At 41.9% G+C, this 20,460-nt stretch overlaps 3 protein-coding genes and 1 long non-coding RNA gene across 9 annotated transcripts in view; 2 read left to right on the top strand and 2 right to left on the bottom strand.

Annotated features, from left to right (window-relative positions):
* Positions 1-8,178, bottom strand: part of LOC115158049 (vesicle transport through interaction with t-SNAREs homolog 1A) — a 183,908-nt gene extending 175,730 nt beyond the window's left edge. For 2 of the 4 annotated variants that reach the window (XM_029706534.1, XM_029706553.1), the window contains exons 1-2: positions 7,975-8,178; positions 969-1,027 (exon numbers count right to left, since the gene is read on the bottom strand). In XM_029706534.1, coding sequence (XP_029562394.1) covers positions 969-1,027; positions 7,975-8,068 — 153 coding nt within the window. In that variant the 5' untranslated portion in view covers positions 8,069-8,178. The remainder of the gene's footprint in view (positions 1-968; positions 1,028-7,974) is intronic. The other 2 variants (XM_029706543.1, XM_029706561.1) reach the window with 1 other exon arrangement.
* A 379-nt stretch (positions 8,179-8,557) lies between these two features.
* LOC115158035 (RNA-binding protein with serine-rich domain 1) lies at positions 8,558-13,115 on the top strand. Of its 2 annotated transcripts, none has more exons than XM_029706513.1 (7): positions 8,558-8,639; positions 9,289-9,438; positions 9,621-9,794; positions 11,466-11,571; positions 11,771-11,924; positions 12,116-12,260; positions 12,535-13,115. In XM_029706513.1, the coding sequence occupies exons 1-7, from the start codon at positions 8,569-8,571 to the stop codon at positions 12,638-12,640; spliced, it is 906 nt and encodes a 301-aa protein (XP_029562373.1). In that variant the 5' UTR covers positions 8,558-8,568; the 3' UTR covers positions 12,641-13,115. The 2 variants fall into 2 exon arrangements, with proteins under 2 accessions (XP_029562373.1, XP_029562363.1); XM_029706503.1 differs by having other exon boundaries at positions 11,771-11,948.
* On the bottom strand, positions 13,008-16,801 carry LOC115158044 (uncharacterized). The gene is made up of 2 exons (XR_003868615.1): positions 16,665-16,801; positions 13,008-13,644 (listed from the first exon to the last, which is right to left on the bottom strand). It is a non-coding gene; the product is annotated as an uncharacterized LOC115158044 (long non-coding RNA).
* A 239-nt stretch (positions 16,802-17,040) lies between these two features.
* The window catches only part of LOC115158021 (arf-GAP with dual PH domain-containing protein 1), a 33,613-nt gene continuing 30,193 nt past the window's right edge, over positions 17,041-20,460 (top strand). For both annotated transcript variants that reach the window (XM_029706489.1, XM_029706481.1), the window contains exon 1: positions 17,041-17,514. In XM_029706489.1, coding sequence (XP_029562349.1) covers positions 17,424-17,514 — 91 coding nt within the window. In that variant the 5' untranslated portion in view covers positions 17,041-17,423. The remainder of the gene's footprint in view (positions 17,515-20,460) is intronic.

Genomic DNA, 20,460 nt, shown 5'->3' with positions numbered 1-20,460 from the left:
TGTAGAAACATCTCAAGGATGATCAATGGAAGCAGGACGCACCTGAGCTCTATTTCGAGACCCATAGCAAAGGGTCTGAATACTTACGTAAATAAGGTATGTTTTTTATTTTTAATACATTTGCAAAAATGTCTAAACCTGTTTTCCCTTCGTCATTATGGGGCATTGTGTGTAGATTGCTGAGGAAAATGTTCTATTTAATTCATTTTAGAATAAGGCTGTAATGTAGAAAAGGGGATGGGGTCTGAATACTTTCCGAATGCACTGTATACATACAGGTTTGATGTAATGAAATTATAGTAAAATAGCGTAGCACACAACTTGGATTTGTAGGAGTCTGAAAAACAACAAGAGATTCTGAAGATTAAACTGAAATCTCAAGCTAGCAAAACTTCAACATGAGCTACTTCAGCAGCACTAAGGAAATCTTTTTCGATGTTGATTTGCTGACACATTGCTCTTCTTCGGGTCATTCGTCAACGATTTAAAAAAAAGTTATGACAGAAAGGCAGTTTGGTAAATAAATAAGATACAATCAATTTGAAGGGCCTTCATTTTAAAGACATGTTGAGACCCAACAGTGTCACGTAGAGTACATTAGAGGTACAGAGAGACAAGACTCTCCGAGATGGATTTGGAGAAGCCTAATCAAGACAACATAATAAGACAACTACGTCGACAATTTACACGTTAGTTCACTTCCTTAAATGTTTAAACATGACGGGAAGACTCCCTCCTCCAAATAATGGCTCGAAATGTGTCACTTAAAAGCGAAAAGTGATCACGCCGTTATTGAGCTGAACAGCATTCCACCACGTGAAGTACGTGCGTGTCATGTCACCGTTAGGATAACACAGGCGCCGTTGTCTTCGCGCACCGGTGAAATTGTCTCGTTTCCCTTTCCAAATACATTATTACTATATTATTATTTTTATGTGAAGAGCGGAAATTACTGATCAAAGACGTACCAACTCTCTGACTTCTTCGAGCTGTTTGTCGACATTTAGAACCAGCTGTGTCTTCTCCTCTGAAAAGGAAACAGGAGAAACATATTGATCAGTCGACAGAGGAGCAGTGCTTTATGACAACCCAACTCCCCCGCAACGGGGGGATTGAAAACACACCAGAATGCATCTGAAGATATATTTACACATTCTCTCCGCACGCTGAGCCACATTTGAAGTATTTTATTTATCCACGTGTAAAAGGCCTTTGTTGGCTTTTGTTAGAGGAGCAACGAGACACCTCGTACCAACTCAAAAAGAAATGTCAGCTTTAGTAGGTTGCCACATTTTCTCAACTCGGAGTCGCACTAATAATGACTAAAACGCTGCTCTACGCTCACCCCAAAGGCTTCGATTGCAAATCATGAATTGAAACACATTTGGCCATAGGAGTTCAATATGGAATGTTGTAAATGATTGTGTAATCTCTCAATTCTGGCTGAACTTATTCTGTTATGTGTAGCAACTAGGGACGGGCATCTGAAAGAATGTTTGTGTTCAAGTACTAGTAGTTCACAGAAATGATTTTGAGTGGGCCTACTCGAGTGCTCGGATCATGTGTTCCAATTACTGGTTCTGATACAAAAATGAAAATGTAATTTCTCAGTGCGTTTGACATAGCTACAGCTACTCAAAAAACATTCAACACATCTTAAAGTTTGACATTGTCCGTTATTATAAACGTAACCTGGCAAATAGATTTTCAGCAATCGAATGCAAATCTTGAATCGTGTACTCCAGTATTTGCAACGATCCCTAGTCGCAGCAACAGCAACAACTGAGATAAATACTCCTAATATTCTCCGTCCCAATTTGGACATATATTTTATTTGTCTATTGTAAACTGATGCTTTGACGGCCCAGAGTTGAAACCAACATCTAAGTCAAGGATCATTATAACCAACGTTTGTTAAATGGGCCTAATTGACCAGACCTACCCTACTCTGGACCAACGTTTGTTAAATAGGCCTAATTGACCAGACCTACCCTGCTGTGGATCAACGTTTGTTAAATAGGCCTAATTGACCAGACCTACCCTGCTGTGGATCAACGTTTGTTAAATAGGCCTAATTGACCAGACCTACCCTGCTGTGACCAACGTTTGTTAAATAGGCCTAATTGACCAGATTTTCAACAACTGACATGTAGCTGAAAGCCCGGACTACCAGAAACTTCCAGTTGAAAAATCAACCACAAGGCTAGCCTATCAGTAACAGGACATAACAGTGCAAAAACCAAGAGAAGATCTTCATTGTTTTACCCCTGAGTCTGCACTGCCTTTTGTCAGACATCAAATCCAATTTGAAAACCTCACAGCCTACACAAGTAAACAGCCGGGGGCGATTCTCCTCGAGGTGATGTGGTGTAGCCCTCTCCAGCATTGGCCTGGACAAGATGATCCTGAAATATGCATGGCTATTTACTAGGAGTACCGCAGTCTAACGGACGAGTCGTTTTGTAAACAGGCCGCAAAAAAATTTAGGTTGAGCTCGGTATCTCTGCTCAATATTTAATAGCCAGTGATTGACAAGTTCAGCTTTCCATAAACACTCTTGAGAAAAAAATACATTCATGTTTAATGGAAGGAGACCTTGCAATACATTGTACTCTTATTCAAACCTCAGTCCCACGTTTTTCGGACAGTAACAAAGCAAAACAAAAACACATTATCCATTTGATTCTGGGGTGAATGCTGAAGGCTTGGCCAAAACACTGTCAAGGACGTTTCTTCGCGTGCCACAGCCATTATCAGCGATTGTGCATAACTAACGTCGGGAAACGCAGCAACACTGGGGACACAAAGCTTTTGTCGAAGCTATTGTCACGTATGAAATTGAGGGCTGCCAACCGATGGGCACAATTCAGACACTTGGAGGAGAAAGAAATGAGAAATGTCTTCATGAGTAGGAATGGAATTGAAATTCAAATGCAAACTGTTTTGGTAGGAGCAGAGGACACATAACAATGACTGCTGGGTATCATGGGCTTCCACCTTAGTTCATATTCATGTGGGCTTATTTTAACATGCTGGGTGGTGGGAAACATGGTGAAATTACACTGTGGAAGAGATGCATTGTTTCAGTTAAGAAGCCAATTCAAACCATGACAATTCAAATCGAATGTAAATTCCCATGAGCCATAGCGTAGGAAAATAAACAAGCAACAGACCTAGCAAATATGAGCTAAGCAATGGAAGACAATGCAAGCTGCAGGATCATTTGTTTGTTGTTCAGTGGGTGAACAGGCTGTGGCCAGTGAATAGGTAGACAGCCTTTGGTTTTCAAATAAAGTGCTTACTTAACTATGAGACCAGTACAGGTATATTTACAGTTATGATACATGATGTTAGGCTCTCGGGTCTCTCTACAGTCTCTGTTACCCTAATTTCAGGAGAGAATTCATAAAAGGCATGAACAAAAAGGTGAAATTAATCTGGTTAAAATTGAGACTAAGACAGAAAAGTTAGTAATGGTAGATCTTAGGGATGTGCATCTTTCCCTTTCAAGACGATTGGATACGCAGTGTTTCGACCAGGATTTTTTTTCAGCAGGGTAGCAAAGATAGCAGCGGGGGGCGGGTGATTGTTAGTTCAAAATATATTTCTACATTCTCTTTTATACATACTTTATATCTGGTTTTAGTAGCTTAAGTTTACACTAAAAACGTTTAACCACCACGGAAATTACCCCCCCCACACTAATTTTCCATTCTAAATAGAAATCTGATGATGATGGAGCCCATGAGTTGGGTCTCTGAGCTGGATCTGTCTGAGCTGACTTTGTGTGTGTGTGTGTGTGTGTGTGTGTGTGTGATGCATGTCTATGGTGTATTTACGATGTAGGCACCTGATCTGAGCCATAAGGTAGACTAGGCATCTACCACCCCACTACCACAATCAGATTAGTGGCAAAGTAGCCTGGGTTTTTTTGTCCCCTCACTTTGGTTCTGAAATCACCATCACCCACTTATTAAGTTGTCATTTCTGCACATGAAATGTTTGAGCTAGTAATGTGTACATTTTCATAATTTACAAGTTAGCTATGACATGGCCAATGTACAAAACCTTAGGAACACCTTCCTAATATTGACTTGCACCCCCTTTTGCCCTCAGAACAGCCTCAATTCATCACGCCGTGGACTATAAGGAGTAGAAATCATTGCACAGGGATGCTGGCCCACGTTGCCAGATGAGAGTTCTGTCTGCAGTAGCTTACTTTTATTCCGGTAAAACACCATCTTCAACAGCTCATAGATAACAATAAGCTAGCAAATGACATAGGTTGTCACTCAACTAATGAAGCCTCATATCACGCAAGCCATTTTAGCATTTGAATGCTGACTGTGCCGCGCAGATGTGCAAGATCAGGAACCGGCCGTCTACCTTGCATTGGTCAACACGCAAAGCTGGGCAGAGTGAGCGGTTACATGGAGTTCGACGCTGAAGGAGAGGATGAATCAGTTGTCACACAATATGAGGTATTTTCAGAAGCTAGAAAGAAAGTAATATGAGCAAAAAAGATATTGTGAACCAGCAATTCAAAATGTTTGAATCGATTTTCTGACCGATGCATGCTACATTTGGATCGATTTTTGGGGTCCGTGGACCGATGCACTTGTATCTTAAACATTTGAATTGGGGATCAATGCGTTTAGGTGTTTTGTGTCATTCCTCGTAGATCTCATGCATAACTGCATTGATACCAAGTGCCCTCGTTAGGCTTATTCCCCCTCTGCCCACTCCAAATCCCTGGCAGAGGACAAGCCGTCTAGGGAGGTGTAAATATCCCGTAAGAATTACACATCCCTGCTACAAATTTACTAATCAGCTATCTGCAAACAGAAGTCAGACAATTGTTCACTTGCAAGGAGACTTATACTAGACCTATACTAGACCTATACAATACTAGAAGCAGTCACAAATATTTGAGCTCAAAATAAAGAACATCAGCATATTACTATGAATAAGGGCAATTCCACGGTAACAGATTGATGTTGAGATTAGTCTTTTTCACTTTAAAATGTGTGCTAAACAAAAACTAATGTCTGCGAAGTTAAACCACACAACTCTATACATAAGGACGACTTAACAGCTTCCACAGAATATTTTACAAAAACAAAATGACTTGAATAACAGCGCAGACGCAAAGTTTGGTAACAGAACGACAGTACCAACAGCACAAACTGTTACCAAACTTTGCATCTGTACTGTTCAAGTAAATGTGTATTAGTAAAATATTTTGTGGAAATTGTTAAAAGAAGTCCTTGTGCATAGAGTTGTATGGTTTATTGTCCCCCACGATGTAATCGGGGAGGGGAATGTGGATCTGTCTCTATCCGTTAGGGTGCGCTATAGTAATCAACTCCACGTACGTACAGTGAGGGAAAATCTCATCTCGTTACCTGTATAAAAGACACCAGGGAGACAGAAATCTTTCTGATTGAGAGGGGGTCAAATACTTATTTCCCTCATTAAAATGCAAATCAATTTATAACATTTTTGACATGTGTTTTTCTGGATTTTTTGTTGTTGTTATTCTGTCTCTCACTGTTCAAATAAACCTACCATTAAAATTATAGACTGACCATTTCTTTGTCAGTGGGCAAATGTACAAAATCAGTAGGGGATCAAATACTTTTTCCCCCTCACTGTAAGTCCCACGAGATATTGCAGACAGTACAGGCCCAATTTTTACAACTTGGCTGAATTATGTGTTTTGCCATACAGATCTGGCATTTACTAAATTACACTGATTTGCCAGATGGTGGCACTATAATAAGAGATTGAAAATGCAAACTTTGAAAGGTCACGCCGCTCACCCCGTTTGACCTAAAGTCATGAAATTCGGTACATAGGTACCTCTCCTCACAAGTAACAAATCTGCCTCTGGTCCACCATAATGGGTTTTCCACTTAAAAAAACGCTACTCTTCTGGCACCAAATGACTGAGCTGCACAAAACTTGATATGTGGCATCTATGGATAAAGGTTCTCTCAACGCAATATTTTCCAGACTAGTACCTAAAACAACATGGCCACTATTGACCAATAATCATTCACGTTGGGCATGTTCTGACACATAAATGCATACAAATCAGTCAAGGATATTCATATTGTAACTAAATTTGGTACACATGTTGCAAACACTGTCAAGACTTAACATATGCAAGAACATTCATATCGATGAAATCAGGGAGGGGACTGTGGAAATCAGGGAGGGGACTGTGGAAATCAGGGAGGGGACTGTGGAAATCAGGGAGGGGACTGTGGATCTGTCTCTGTGTTAGTAAGTTCGTCACACACAATATCTCAGACAGCACTGGCCCGATTTGGATGAAACGTGGATGAATGACGCATCTTCGCTATAGAAATCAGTCAGTTCCAAAATTACACTGATTGGCCCAAGGTGGGAGCTACTGTACAGTAATTAACTAAAACATGTCACACACAATACCTCAATTGGCCCAAAGGTGCTGCATCATTCGTGGTGGACGACATGTTTACTGTTGCCTATTTTAAATTGTATTTGATCTCTGAGAAATTCAGCTAATAGCACTCGCCAGCTTGTAGCCAAAAACAGAAACCTCTCGTTCGCTCAGCCATCCCTATGGGGAAAGAATAGGGTTTTGGGATAAAGGCCAAAAATATGGTCTGAGGTTAACACAGGCTTAGGAGACCTTATTCGTTTTGTTCTATGAGATAATACCAGTCAGTTAACATGACCTTTATTAATTATGAAGCCTTAATGTGCTTTTTTTTATTCATTAGATAAATGCATTAAATCCACAAAATGTAACCTTAACTAATGAAGATGATCTCATAGAACAAAATCTATAAGTTCTCCTAAGCCTGTGTTTACCACAGACCTTATTTTCGGCGTTTATCCAAAACCCCTACAAAAACGCCATTCATATTCCCATAGGCTTTGTCCAACGAACCATGGCGGAGTTAGTGCCTATTGCTCTCTAGTGTGGTGTGGGGGGTCCGTGAGTGGTTTTTGATAATTGGATTGAATTCCTCATGGCTTACTAATGTTTAGGAAGAAGTATGGTCAAAATCAGATGTTAGGTACTATATTTTTTGAAGATTATATGAATCCTATAAATTAAAATAGGTGCAATCAATCAGCATAATTTCTCAGAGATCAAATTATATTTCAACAAAATAATGTTTTTAGGAATGCTAATCTTATCCATTTCCAACTACTGAAACAATTTCAGAACAATCTGAGATGGTGGGTGTCAAACCCCTCTTTCTTGTGTTTTGAGGTGGAATAAATGTAGGGAGGATGGGCAATTTCATCTCGTTTCTTAGATGTAGGCCTACTTTACATCATATTACCTACTTTAGAAGTGGAACAATGAAAAAATAAAATGATGGATTTGGTCTACTGCACTTAAGAGGCTTGACTCAACAATTCAGTCCCACTAAAGCCTACATCTTCACAAACAAGACAATTATTTATTTTTCAATGTAGTCCACATCATGTTCTAGATATGAATAAAGTCTCGTTTTACTTTATTAAAAGTCCAATCCTATGTTTAGCCTAGGTACATGATTGAAAGATAATATTTTATATTAAGTACCAATGCTAGGAGCCGGACAACCTATTGCCATTGAACCAGGATTCAATCTCCCTTCAAGAACATATCATCATAAATGTAGAATTAAACTGCTGTGCGTTTGTCAGCACGGCATCTGAATGCTCAAGGCCTATTAATGGCTCTTTGATAGCGAACGTTAGCTAGATAGCTGACAAACTAAATAGCTAGTTAGTTGGATAGCTAACGTCGTTATTTCACTAGCACAAAGCTAGTGGAATTGCTTTAGGTAGCTAAATATTCGGCAGTGAATATGATGATATTTGCGTAAAATACGTGTCATGTGAAACTAGCTAGCTAGCTGCATTATTCATTTGTTGACATGACAGAAGTCATTCGCTGGTAAACTAATAGAGCTTAACGTGGTTTACCTCCACCTAATTTGGGAATCCTTCCAATTTTGTTGGTTATTTCTGCTGTCAGGGTTCCAAAGTCCTGTTCATAGGCTTCAAAATCTGAAGACATAGTGAAGTTTGACTGTAAAACAGGTGTCTTCTTGGCTGAAAAGTAGCTGAAGATGTAGCAAAACAACGCTTTCTACGAAAGCGAGCCGTCACTTCCGTGTTGCGTTACAGAAAATGTTACCCGGTAAGAAAGCAGCAACTGTTAACTAATTCACTGGTTCTTCCAATGAAGTGTCAAAACTTTCTCCATGCGTGGAGACAGAAATAAAATACGTGTACAGAGAAATGAAAGACATCGCATTAACTACAGTTTATGCATTAGCTACACATTTATTTATAGCTTCATCACATTGATATAGAATAAACCATTTGTTTTTAAGAAGACATCGAACATTTATACAGAATAAAGAATGTTGCTACAATGTTAGAGGCATACACATTCATCATCTCTACTAATCGCACATTTTGTCTTTAATGTATCAAAATATGATACACAATATATACCTCCCAAAGACTCCTATTCCAATAAAATACAGCAGAGGGAGCTGTGCGTCTTTTGAAATGTCACATTATCCGGCTCAACTCTGCAACGTCATCTCTCTGCGACTTGTAGCGGCAACCAGAACAAATATGTAAATGTCCCTTTTCAATCCACTTTAATCGTCGAATTAATGATTGTATATAGATATATGATGTATGTTATGTTGTTGTTTTGGGAAACGCAGTTTGACTCAAGAGTATATTTCACCGATGTGTCGTTGAATTAGCAAAATAGAGGGTATCTAGATAAAGCTAGTTGTATGGGCACGTCAGCCCCAAAAAACATAGAAATATGTTTTATTGTCACATACACCGCATGGGTGCAGGGAAATGTGTTGTTTTTACAGGGTCAGCCATAGTAGTATGGCGCCCCTTTAGCAAATTAGGGTTACGTGCCTTGCTAAAGGGCACAGACAGATTTTACTTCTTGTCGGTTCAGAAAATTCGAACCAGATTCAGTCTACAATAAGTAACGTTAGATCGTTTTTCCCGCCATGGCCCTAAATTATCACCTGACCGACATGAAGCAAGATAATGTTATAGCACTGAAATGATGTAGCCAACCGGATATATTTGTCTCATATATATGTAACGTTATGTGCCTTATAGTTTCACTAGCAAGCTCACAAACATACTGTATATGCAACATATTGCATCAGACTGGAATTGTAGCTAAAGTCTGAATAGTTTCTACTTGTCCTCTAGCTAGATATAGACAGTCATTCTATTATCAATCCACAGGGCGCCTTCTCCAGTGAGGAGAAAGGAGCATATGGATGACAAGGCAAAAGAGCGAGGGAAGGAGAAAACAGGTGCCACCAAGGAGGGAGCTGAGAAGGGCAGGGAGAAGGAGAAGGGACGCAAGCGACGTAGCTCCACTGGGAGCAGCAGGTCAGACACAATATGTGACGTCCTTTCTCATCTCTTGCTATCGCTGTACCCTTACCATAGCATCTCTTGTTTTTATCAGACAACTTATCTCCGCAGTCACTGCTTTCTGATGCCCCACAGTAAGCCCATCTTTCTGTCTTCACTCGGGTCTAAAGTAAGCCCCTCTCCCGGTCTTCACTCAGGTCCAGCTCCAGTAGCAGCTCTGGCTCCAGCTCCGGTTCTTCCAGCGGCTCCAGTTCCTCCTCTGCCTCAAGCCGCTCCGGGTCTTCCAGCTCCCGATCTTCTAGCTCAACCAGCTCTGGGTCGCCCAGCCCCAGTCGCCGCCGCCACGACAACCACCGCCGCTCACGGTCCAAGTATGTGTGACCTGTAAAGTGTAAAGCAGTGGTCTCCAGTCCCAGTCCTGAGTTAAAGTGCGTGCAGGCTTTTGTTCCACACCAGCACTAAATACTTATAGTTCACCTAATGGTTTAACATTTAAACCTTCATTAGTTGTTTCGGGTATGTTAGTACTGGGCTGACAAAAAGCCCGCAAATCAAAGTTTATATGTCACGTGCGCCGAATACAACACCTTACAGTGAAATGCTTACTTTCAGGCTCTAACCAATAGTGCAAAAAAGGTGTTAGGTGACCAATAGGTAAGTAAAGAAATAAAGCAACAGTAAAAAGACAGGCTATATACAGTAGCGAGGCTACATACAGACACCGGTTAGTCAGGCTGATTGAGGTAGTATGTACATGTAGATATGGTTAAAGTGACTATGCATATATGATGAACATAGAGTAGCAGTAGTGTAAAAGAGGGGTTGGTGGGTTGGGGGGGCACACAATGCAAATAGTCCGGGTAGCCATTTGATTACCTGTTCAGGAGTCTTATGGCTTGGGGGTAAAAACTGTTGAGAAGCGTTTTTGTCCTAGACTTGGCACTCCGGTACCGCTTGCCATGCGGTAGTAGAGAGAACAGTCTATGACTGGGGTGGCCAGGGTCTTTGACAATTTTTAGGGCCTTCCTCTGACACCGCCTGGTGTAGAGGTCCTGGATGGCAGGCAGCTTAGACCCAGTGATGTACTGGGCCGTACGCACTACCCTCTGTAGTGCCTTGCGGTCAGAGGCCGAGCAGTTGCCATACCAGGCATTGATGCAACCAGTCAGGAAGCGCTCGATGTTGCAGCTGTAGAACCTTTTGAGGATCTCAGGATCCATGCCAAATCTTTTTAGTTTCCTGAGGGGGAATAGGCTTTGTCGTGCCCTCTTCACGACTGTCTTGGTGTGTTTGGACCATTCTAGTTTGTTGTTGATGTGGATACCATGGAACTTGAAGCTCTCAACCTGCTCCACTACAGCCCCGTCGATGAGAATGGGGGCGTGCTCGGTCCTCCTTTTCCTGTATTCCATAATCATCTCCTTAGTCTTGGTTACGTTGAGGGATAGGTTGTTATTCTGGCACCACCCGGCCAGGTCTCTGACCTCCTCCCTATAGGCTGTCTCGTCGTTGTCGGTGATCAGGCCTACCACTGTTGTCGTCTGCAAACTTAATGATGGTGTTGGAGTCATGCCTGGCCATGCAGTCGTGGGTGAACAGGGAGTACAGAAGGGGACTGAGCACACACCCCTGAGGGGCCCCAGTGTTGAGGATCAGCGTGGAAGACGTGTTGCTGCCTACCCTTACCACCTGGGAGCGGCCCATCAGGAAATCCAGTTACAGAGGGAGGTGTTTAGTCCCTGGATCCTTAGCTTAGTGATGAGCTTTGAGGGCACTATGGTGTTGAACGCTGAGCTGTAGTCAATGAATAGCATTCTCACATAAGTGTTCCTTTTGTCAAGGTGGGAAAGGGCAGTGTGGAGTGCAATAGAGATTGCATCATCTGTATGCGCATGCTCTGTAACTCTGCTGGACCAGGGTTTGTGATCACTCCTAAAGCTAATCCAAAAACAGGATTAAGGAGATGGGATCTGTGAGCTTGGAAGTGACATCTTTTTTGAGTGAAGGAATGAAGAGTAAGACCTCTTCTGTTTGTCCTCTAGATCCAAGTCATCAGTGAAAAAGGATGACAAGGAGAGGCGTAAGAGGAGCCCCAGCCCCCGACCAACCAAGATGTACCTGGGCCGCCTCACCAGAAACGTTGTCAAGGTGAGTCAAAATGACTCGCCCAGTCTCCAAGTGTACGTGAATACAGTGTATGTGCACATCAATGGGATTCCATATAGCCTATTTGAATGCATTTTTTTTGTCAAACTGCAGACCGTATGTTGAAGGCATTGGAGGTTTGTTGAAATAGGGAGCAATATCTCGGGGGTTGGGTTTTGACTAAAGTCTCTGCTCTTTTCAGGAACACATCCAGGAGATCTTCAGCACCTATGGCAAAATCAAGATGATTGACATGCCTGTGGACAGGCTCCGCCCATACCTGTCGAAGGGCTACGCCTACGTGGAGTTTGAGAATGCCGATGAGGCCGAGAAGGCTCTTAAACACATGGATGGAGGTTGGTGGAGACCAATGGTTCTAGGTGAACATACAGTTAGCATCTCTAGGTTGAATGCATTGTAAAAGTCAACTCTACAGCGCTCTACTCTATTGAACTCTGTCCATAACCTATCCTCAGAGTTTTACCTGAATCATACAATTACAACATCATTTAAAAATGTACCTCTATTTGTCCTCCATTGTTTGCAGGTCAGATTGACGGACAGGAGATCACAGCCACTGCCGTGCTGGCTCCTAGGATAATACGCCCGCCCCCTCGCAGGCCCTCCCCCCTTCGCAGGATGCCCCCACCACCCCCAATGTGGCGACGCACCCCTCCACGCCTGAGGAGAAGGTCAGTCTCCTACAGTGTTAATGTCAATGTGTGTGTGGATGTTTGTCAGTCACAATAATTACATGTTTCACAGTACATTTCTGTATTTATTACACAAAGATGTACTTTTTTCCTGTTGTTTTATTATGGTAACATCTGTATCCTCTGTTCTGAATCCCTGATTACAGAATGAATGGCAGATGACCATGTATCCCCTCAGTTGTAAAGTTAAAAATACCTTTGTCATCCCCCTGTTCTTGACCTTTGTTTTCATCCTCCTTTCTGTTTCCCGAAGGTCTCGGTCACCACGGAGACGCTCTCCGGTTCGCCGCAGGACTCGTTCACGCTCACCCGGTCGCAGACGCCACCGCTCACGCTCCAGCTCCAATTCCTCCCGGTAGAGCTGCCTGAAATCTCTCACCTCACAGCTACTCTCCTCCCTCCTGTCCTTCTCCCACCTTCCCGTTCTCCACTGTAACAGTTTGGCTGTATCCAAAGTTCTACTTAGCTTCCTTTCCGAGTCCTTCCCTCCATGTTCACTGATCTCACAGGACATTACAGGTGAAAGCATGACAGCCTTTCTCTCGTCATAGTGTATTGTTATTGGTCTATAAGCATCATGTTGATTGCTAGGCTCAATCTGAGGCAAGCTAGCACTGTGTCAAGAGGAGTGAAGTGAGCCCTGCTCTCAAGCTGGGGTTTTTTGTCCTCAACAGCTGAGTTGTGGTTGACACATTGTGATTACAGAATTCTCATTTAATTTTTTTGTTTGCACATAGATTTGTGTTTTGTTTTAATATGCAACTGTTACAACTCTTTAGTTGAGCCAGCTTGACATGTGCTGCCTGATCTTTTAATAAAGTTGACTTGTTTTCATCAGACTCAATCACACCATGCTACAACATTCCATAGTGCGTTGAGTAGTTAGTAAGGCATTTTGCTACACTTGATACAAGCCTCAAAGCATGTTACCTTGTTCATTATGCAGAAGTGTAGGCTAGCTAGACTGAGAAGATATTTTGTGTACCATGTGCATGCACACAAGCGTGAAACACCACTTCCGGTGAGAACTGTAAGCCACCTCAAATAACTTATTTACTGTCAATCTATATCCAACATCAAACCCACACAAAAAAAAGGCATGGTTAATTTACCTAAATATTTATATGAAGCTTGAAATGCCACCCACAATATTGCATTGTCATAGTTTCCCCTCTTGTGTATACAATCTTCATGTTTAGTATATCACTGCAGTAGTTAACGGTTCAATGCTTTTACAAAAATGACAGTATCCATCTGTATAGAAAGGGAAGTTCAGGGTTTGGCCTCCTTGTCCTTCTGGCTGGGTTTGTCCATCGGGTCTTTGAACCCTAGCTTTTCCAGAGGTTCTTTGGCCATCAGCTGACTGAAATAGCAGAGGATAGTTTCACATTGGTGATGAGAGCAGTCGTGTTTATATCTAGTCATCTCATTCTCAACAGGAAATAAGTACAGTGCCACACTCATCCATCTGGCATTCAAGGTAGTCCTTTGACACATGGAGTTATAACAGCTGCTGTCTTTCAAGCACTTCATGAATTTTTCTTTGAATGCTTTTTATTTTTTATTTAACTAGGCAAATCAGTTCAGAACGGCAGGTAGTGGTTAGAGCGTTCCTCGGTATGCCGTCAATGTAAATAAGAATTTGTTCTTAACTGACTTGCCAAGTTTAATAAAGGTTACTTTTTTTTTTAAAGAACAAATTCTTATTTACAATGACGGACAAGCCCGGACGACCCTGGGCTAATTGTGCACCGCCCCATGGGACTCCCAATCACGGCCGGATGTGATACAGCCTGGATAGTCTCCAGCAAAGAGATGTGATGTTGCATTGCATTTCAAACACTAGACAACTACAGGGAAAGAAAAAGCAGTTGAACTGTCATTTCACAGATCTCATACACATGCGCTCAAACGCCCCTTTCCCTTTTGAAAAGCAACCAGCTGCAGCTGGAAACTACAGAAGTTATGTGAACCTGCACAGTTGCTGGGTTGTCACTAGTTACCACAAAGTCAAAATTGGCTAAATCAAAAAAGAATAAACAAATATTTGCAGTTTGGTCTTAATTTAAGGTTAGTGGTGTGGTTAAGGTTTGGTTTAAAAATCAGATTTTAAGAAGATACATTTTAGATATACAGGGGTGTGGGAAGTGTGAAGGACCAATATAATTATAGATATGGGCTGGCGTATGATAACTGCTGTGCAGCTTACACATATGCAAACAGTTGTTACAAAAATGTAATTCAGAGGTTAAAGCAGTGAGATCGTAATACATTTGTTTGGGTAACTTTGAGGAAATGCTTCCATTACTTCATGTCTCCATACAGTGCCTTCGGAAAGTATTCAGACCCCTCGACTTTTTCCACATTTTGTTACGTTACAGCCTTATTATAAAATTGATTACATCGTTTTCCCCCCCTCATCAGTATACACACAATACCCAATACAGACAAAGCAAAAACAGGTTTTTAGAAATGTATATAAAAAAACTGAAATATGACATTTACATAAGTATTCAGACTCTTTACTCAGTACTTTGTTGAAGCACCTTTGGCAGCGATTACAGCATCGCGTCTTCTTGGGTATGACGCTACAAGCTTGGCACACCTGTATTTGGGGACTTTCTCCCATTCTTCTCTGCAAATCCTCTCAAGTTCTCTCAGGTTGGATGGGGAGCGTTGCTGCACAGCTATTTACAGGTCTCCAGAGATGTTCGATTGGGTTCAAGTCAGCTCTGGCTGGGTCACTCAAGGACATTCAGAGACTTGTCCCAAAGCCACTCCTACGTTTTCTTGGCTGTGTGCTTAGGGTTGTTGTCCTGTTGGAAGGTGAACCTTCGCCCCAGTCTGAGGTCCAGAGTGCTCTGGAGCAGGTTTTTATCAAGGATCTATCTGTACTTTGCTGCATTCATCTTTCCCTTGATCCTGACTAGTCTCCCATTCCCTGCCACTGAAAGACAGCATGATTCCACCACCATACTTCACCGTGGGGATGGTGCCAGGTTTCATCCAGATGTGACGCTTGGCATTCAGGCCAAAGAATTCAATCTTGGTTTCTTCAGACCGGAGAATCTTGTTTCTCATGATCAGAGTCCTTTAGGTGCTTTTTGGCAAACTCCAAGCAGGCTGCCTTGTGCCTTTTACTGAGGAGTGGTTTCCGTATGGCCACTCTACCATGAAGGCCTGATTGGTGGAGTGCTGCAGAGATGGTTGTCCTTCTGGAAGGTTCTTCCATCTCCACAGTGGAACTCTGGAGCTCTGTCAGTGTGACCATCAGGTTCTTGGTCACCTCCCTGACCAAGGCCCTTCTCTAGGAACAGTCTTGGTGGTTACAAACTTCTTCCATTTAAGAATTATGGAGGCCACTCTGTTCTTGGGGATCTTCAATGCTGCAGATATGTGTTAGTACCCTTCCCCAGATCTGTGCCTCGACACAATCCTGTCTCGGAGCTCTACGGACAATTCCTTCAACCTCATGGCTTGGTTTTTGCTGTTGGACCTTATATAGACAGGTGTATGCCTTTCCAAATCATGTCCAATCAATTGAATTTACCACAGCTGGACTCCAATCAAGATGTAGAAACATCTCAAGGATGATCAATGGAAACAGGATGCACCTGAGCTCAATTTAGAGTCTCATAGCAAAGGGTCTGAATACTTATGTAAATAAGGTCATTTGCAAAAATGTTTAAAAAAAAAAAGTTTTTAGTTTGTCATTATGGGGTATTGTGTGTGGATTGATGAAGAAAATGTTTCATTTAATTCGTTTTAGAATAAAGATGTAATGTAGGAAAATGTGGAAAAGGGGAAGGGGTCTGAATAATTTCCGAATGCACTGTATACATAAACAGGCTGGATGTAATGAAATTATACTAAAGTAGCGTAGCACACAATTTGGATTTGTAGGAGTCTGTAAAACAAGATATTTTGAAGATTAAACTGAAATCTCAAGCAAGCAAAACTTCTCAAAGTAAATAAGATCTGTTTTTTGTTTTTAATATATTTGCAAAAAATCTAAAACCTGTTTTCACTTTGTCATTATGGGGTATTCTGTGTAGATTATGATTTTTTGTTTATTTAATCAATTTTAGAATAAGGCTGTGCTGTAACAAAATGTGGAAAAAGTCAAGGGGTCTGAATGCTTTCTGAAGGCACCGTCGGTGGGGTTTAGCCATAATCATGACTATGGCAACTAGTGACGATCCAGTTGCTGCGTAAGTCACGCAGCTATTGTTGGCTAAATATACATTTTGAATGTATAAATCAACTTCCGTATGTTTAAATTTAAATTTGAAGTTATTCAAATAATAATTACAAATAAATAAAAAAGCTATTGCTTGAACCAACGAGTCTGTTGCTCAACCACAAGTGGTTTATTTTTCTTACCGAAATGATCAAAAGGACATTATCCTTTTGTCGGGAGTGCAGAGCCGAACAAACTTACTGCTAAAGTGCATACTGTAGCGGTCGAGACAAAAAATAAACCTTCACCAATATGTCATGCAAGCCTGCAGTCTATATGAAGCGCCGCATAGTTCTGACGTAGACAAACGTTCTGAGCTAGACATTAATAATCAACCCATAACGTCGATTACGTTTTCGACAATCTGCTAACTTTTAAAGAGACAGAAACAAAGTTTAGAAATTCTGTGACAGAAATAAGTAAAAGTACGAGCCAGCTACAGTCTGCTGTCAAATCTTTAACAGTGAAATAGTTTATTTTGTCTAAGGTGCACAAAGTAGTCCTCATAAAAACGTCTACATATTTTGTCTGTCACTGTCAGAAAGAAAAATGACACAGGTAACGTTAGTCAGAAATTGTTTCATGATCATCATACCACTGGAGGTCTCACTGCAACTGCAGAAGGATGAGTCTGGGTAAAAGGAGGGGATGACAGACTTGAGATAATGCAGTTAGCAAGACTTCGTAGCCTAATAGAGCTGTAGTCAGGAGAGAGAGACAGAGAGACTTGCCAAACCTTCAAATCATCACATCATCCAAGCTGATTTATCATAGGCTATTCATTATTAGCATTTTTAAACATTTTGAGTAAATTACAAGGTCACAATTTGATTGTTGCTTTATCCTAGTTAACGTGCTTTGTATTGAAGTCTTTTGGATTGGGTGGAGATCAAACGGTGACGATGGCCTCGGAGTCGGAGACGAATAAACGGCTCTTGCTAGATGTCCTGACCAGACCTGGAAACGATGCATGTGCGGATTGTGGCAATGCAGGTAGGAAACGAACTGTAAATGAATGAGGGGCGCCAAATATTTTACCGGTCCCTATGCATGTGCTCACATGAGCGACCTGCGAGGTCTCATCATCCTAGTAGCGAATGCACCTGCTATTGAATCTTGAATAGCCCGTTGTTTTCTGTTACCATTGTCAATGTGACAGCTTGTCAGTCAGTGCTCTCCTTATCTGATGTCTATATTTTATTTAACAGCATTAGGCCTAATTCTAGTGCACTCAAAACAAAAGGTATGGAAACAGAAAATAATATGAATTGCTCTCGAGACACACCTTATATTGGATTGGCAGCCAGTGCCTAATGAGGAGCTGGACTATAGACCTTGTAAAGCTGTAGGCTAATATGGAGAACTGCCAAATGTATTGAGACATGCAGACCCGGTAAACAAAAGTCCTATACTTCACTGAGTACCTTCCATCATGAGGTTACATTGATTACATGTGTGGTGTTGCTGAGTCATCCCTGTCCTGTTTTGTCACCTGTTATTGCCGTTTGGAGTGTTTGTGGTGGCTAGTAGTCATTGTGTGACATCAATATAAATCGCTCTGGATTAGAGCATCTGCTAAATGACTAAAATGTACAATCCTCAGTGTGTCTGCGTGTGTGTGTCTTCAGTGTTTGGGGTGTGTGTAATGGGTGTCACTCAGTCTTGTCTGTCAGCATGCAACAACCTTCTGAGAGTGCATTTTCATATTGCGGATGGTCATTTCAATTTGGCTTTACAGTAAATATTGTCACATCCCTCCCCGGCCCCTCACCACCACTTCTGCATTATAGGACTTCCTCTCTTCTTCCCCTTCTCATCTCACAGTGATAAAAGTGAGCTGGTGGGGAGGTTCCGGTTTTTATTATAGTTGAAAATGTGTGATCAAAGAAATATTTGGCAGCCACAGATCAAAAATAAGTGTTTTGTTCAATGAGGAACTAGTGTATTTAATTGGAAAAGGGCTTACCAAGAAAAACTTCCAAAATGACTAATTCGAGGTAGAAATAAGTTGGAACACAAAAGCAGAAATTGATTTCCTTTAGCTCACTTTAATCCACTGTTTAATGCAGGCTAATTTACACCAGTGATGTTTCACTGCCAAATGATTAGTCATCTGCTCCCACACATTGATGTCACACAGTATTATGCCAATGTTCAGAATGTCTCCGCTGCGTGAAATAGTGATATAAAGCAAGGTCAGATATTTCATCCCCTAGACTAGTAGTTAAATTTACAATTACTAAGTAGAGCAGTCCTTCTCAAATAGTGGGGCGCGCCCCCCTGGGGGGGCTCGGAACGATGCCAGGGGGGGCGCGTGACCCCGGGGAACACACGAGTAATCTGATCCTAGATCTGTAGTTAAGGGCTACTTCTGCCTCTGTGTTTCTGAACGTATTGTACACTGAACAAAAATATAAATGCAACATGTAATGTGTTGGTCCTATCTTTCATGAGCTGAAATAAAAGATCCCAACATTTTCCATACACACAAAAAGCTTATTTCTCTCAAATGTGTTTACATCCATGTTAGTCAGCATTTATCTTTTGCTAAAATAATCCATCCACCTGACAGGTGTGGCTTATCAAGAAGCTAATTAAACAGCATGATCATTACACAGGTGCACCTTGTGCTGGGGACAATAAAAGGCCATTCTAAAATGTGCGGTTTTGTGATACAACACAATGCCACAGATGTCTCAAGTTGAGGGACCGTGCAATTGGCATGCAGACTACAGGACTGTCCACCAGAGCTGTTGCAAGATAATTGAATGTTCATTTCTCTACCATAAGCCGCCTACAACGTCGTTTTAGAGAATTTGGCAGTATTTCCAACTGGCCTAACAAACAAAGTGTAACCACGCCTGCCCAAGACCTCCACCACATCCGGCTTCTTCACCTGCGGGATCATCATAGCCACCCGGACAGCTGATGAAACTTTGGGTTTGCACAATCAAAGAATTTCTGCACAAACTCTCAGAAACCGTCTCAGGGAAGCTCATCTGCATGCTCGTCGTCCTCACTAGGGTCTTGACCTGACTGCAGTTCGGTGTCGTAACCAACTTCAGTGGGCAAATGCTCACCTTTGTTGGCCACTGGCACGCTGGAGAAGTGTGCTCTTCATGGATGAATCCCGGTTTCAACTGTACTGGGCAGATGGCGGACAGAGTGTAACTCCCACTTGGAGTTTGCCAAAAGGCACCTAAAGGACTCTGAGACCATGAGAAACAACATTCTCTGGTCTGATGAAACCAATATTTAACTCTTTGGCCTATATGCCAAGCGTCACGTTTGGAGGAAACCTGGCACTGTCCCTACGGTGAAACATGGTGGTGGCAGCATCATGCTGTGGGGATGTTTTTCAGAGGCAGGAACTGGGAGACCAGTCAGGATCAAGGGAAAGATGAATGGAGCAAAGAACAGAGCGATTCTTGATGAAAACCTGCTCCAGAGCGCTCAGGACCTCAGACTGGGGTGAAGGTTCACCTTCCAACAGAACAAATAAGAACAACTACCCTATGCACACAGCCAATAAAACACAGGGGTGGCTTTGGGACAAGTTTCTGAATGTCCTTGAGTTGCCCAGCCAGAGCCCGGGCTTGAACCTGATTGAATATCTCTGGAGAGACCTGAAAATGTCTGTGCAGTGACGCTCCTCATCCAACCTGACAGAGCTTGAGAGGATCTGCAGAGAAGAATGGGAGAAACTCCCCAAATACAGGTGTGCCAAGCTTGTAGCGTCATACCCACGAAGACTCGAGGCTGTAATCGCTGCCAAAGGTGCTTCAACAAAGTGATGAGTAAAGGGTCTGAATACTTACTTAAATGTGATATTTCCGTTTTTTTTATAAATTTGCAAAACATTTTAAAAATCTGTTTTTGGAGGAGATCACGTGACCCTTAAACGAGATGGCCACATGAACTAAGAGCTCCGCACAAGTA

The sequence above is a fragment of the Salmo trutta genome, chromosome 2, assembly GCF_901001165.1.
Source record: "Salmo trutta chromosome 2, fSalTru1.1, whole genome shotgun sequence".
Lineage (NCBI taxonomy): Eukaryota > Metazoa > Chordata > Actinopteri > Salmoniformes > Salmonidae > Salmo > Salmo trutta.
The sequence above is the reverse complement of the archived record's forward strand: the minus strand, read 5'-3'. Positions and strand labels throughout refer to the sequence as shown.

Bases quoted from the DNA above. Each gene is read 5' to 3' on its own strand.
- LOC115158035 (XM_029706503.1), top strand. From the start codon at position 8,569: ATGTCACATTATCCGGCTCAACTCTGCAACGTCATCTCTCTGCGACTT. The intron at 9,439-9,620 runs GTCAGACACAAT...GTCTTCACTCAG, and splicing joins AGCTCCACTGGGAGCAGCAG to GTCCAGCTCCAGTAGCAGCT. The intron at 12,261-12,534 runs GTCAGTCTCCTA...TGTTTCCCGAAG, and splicing joins CCTCCACGCCTGAGGAGAAG to GTCTCGGTCACCACGGAGAC.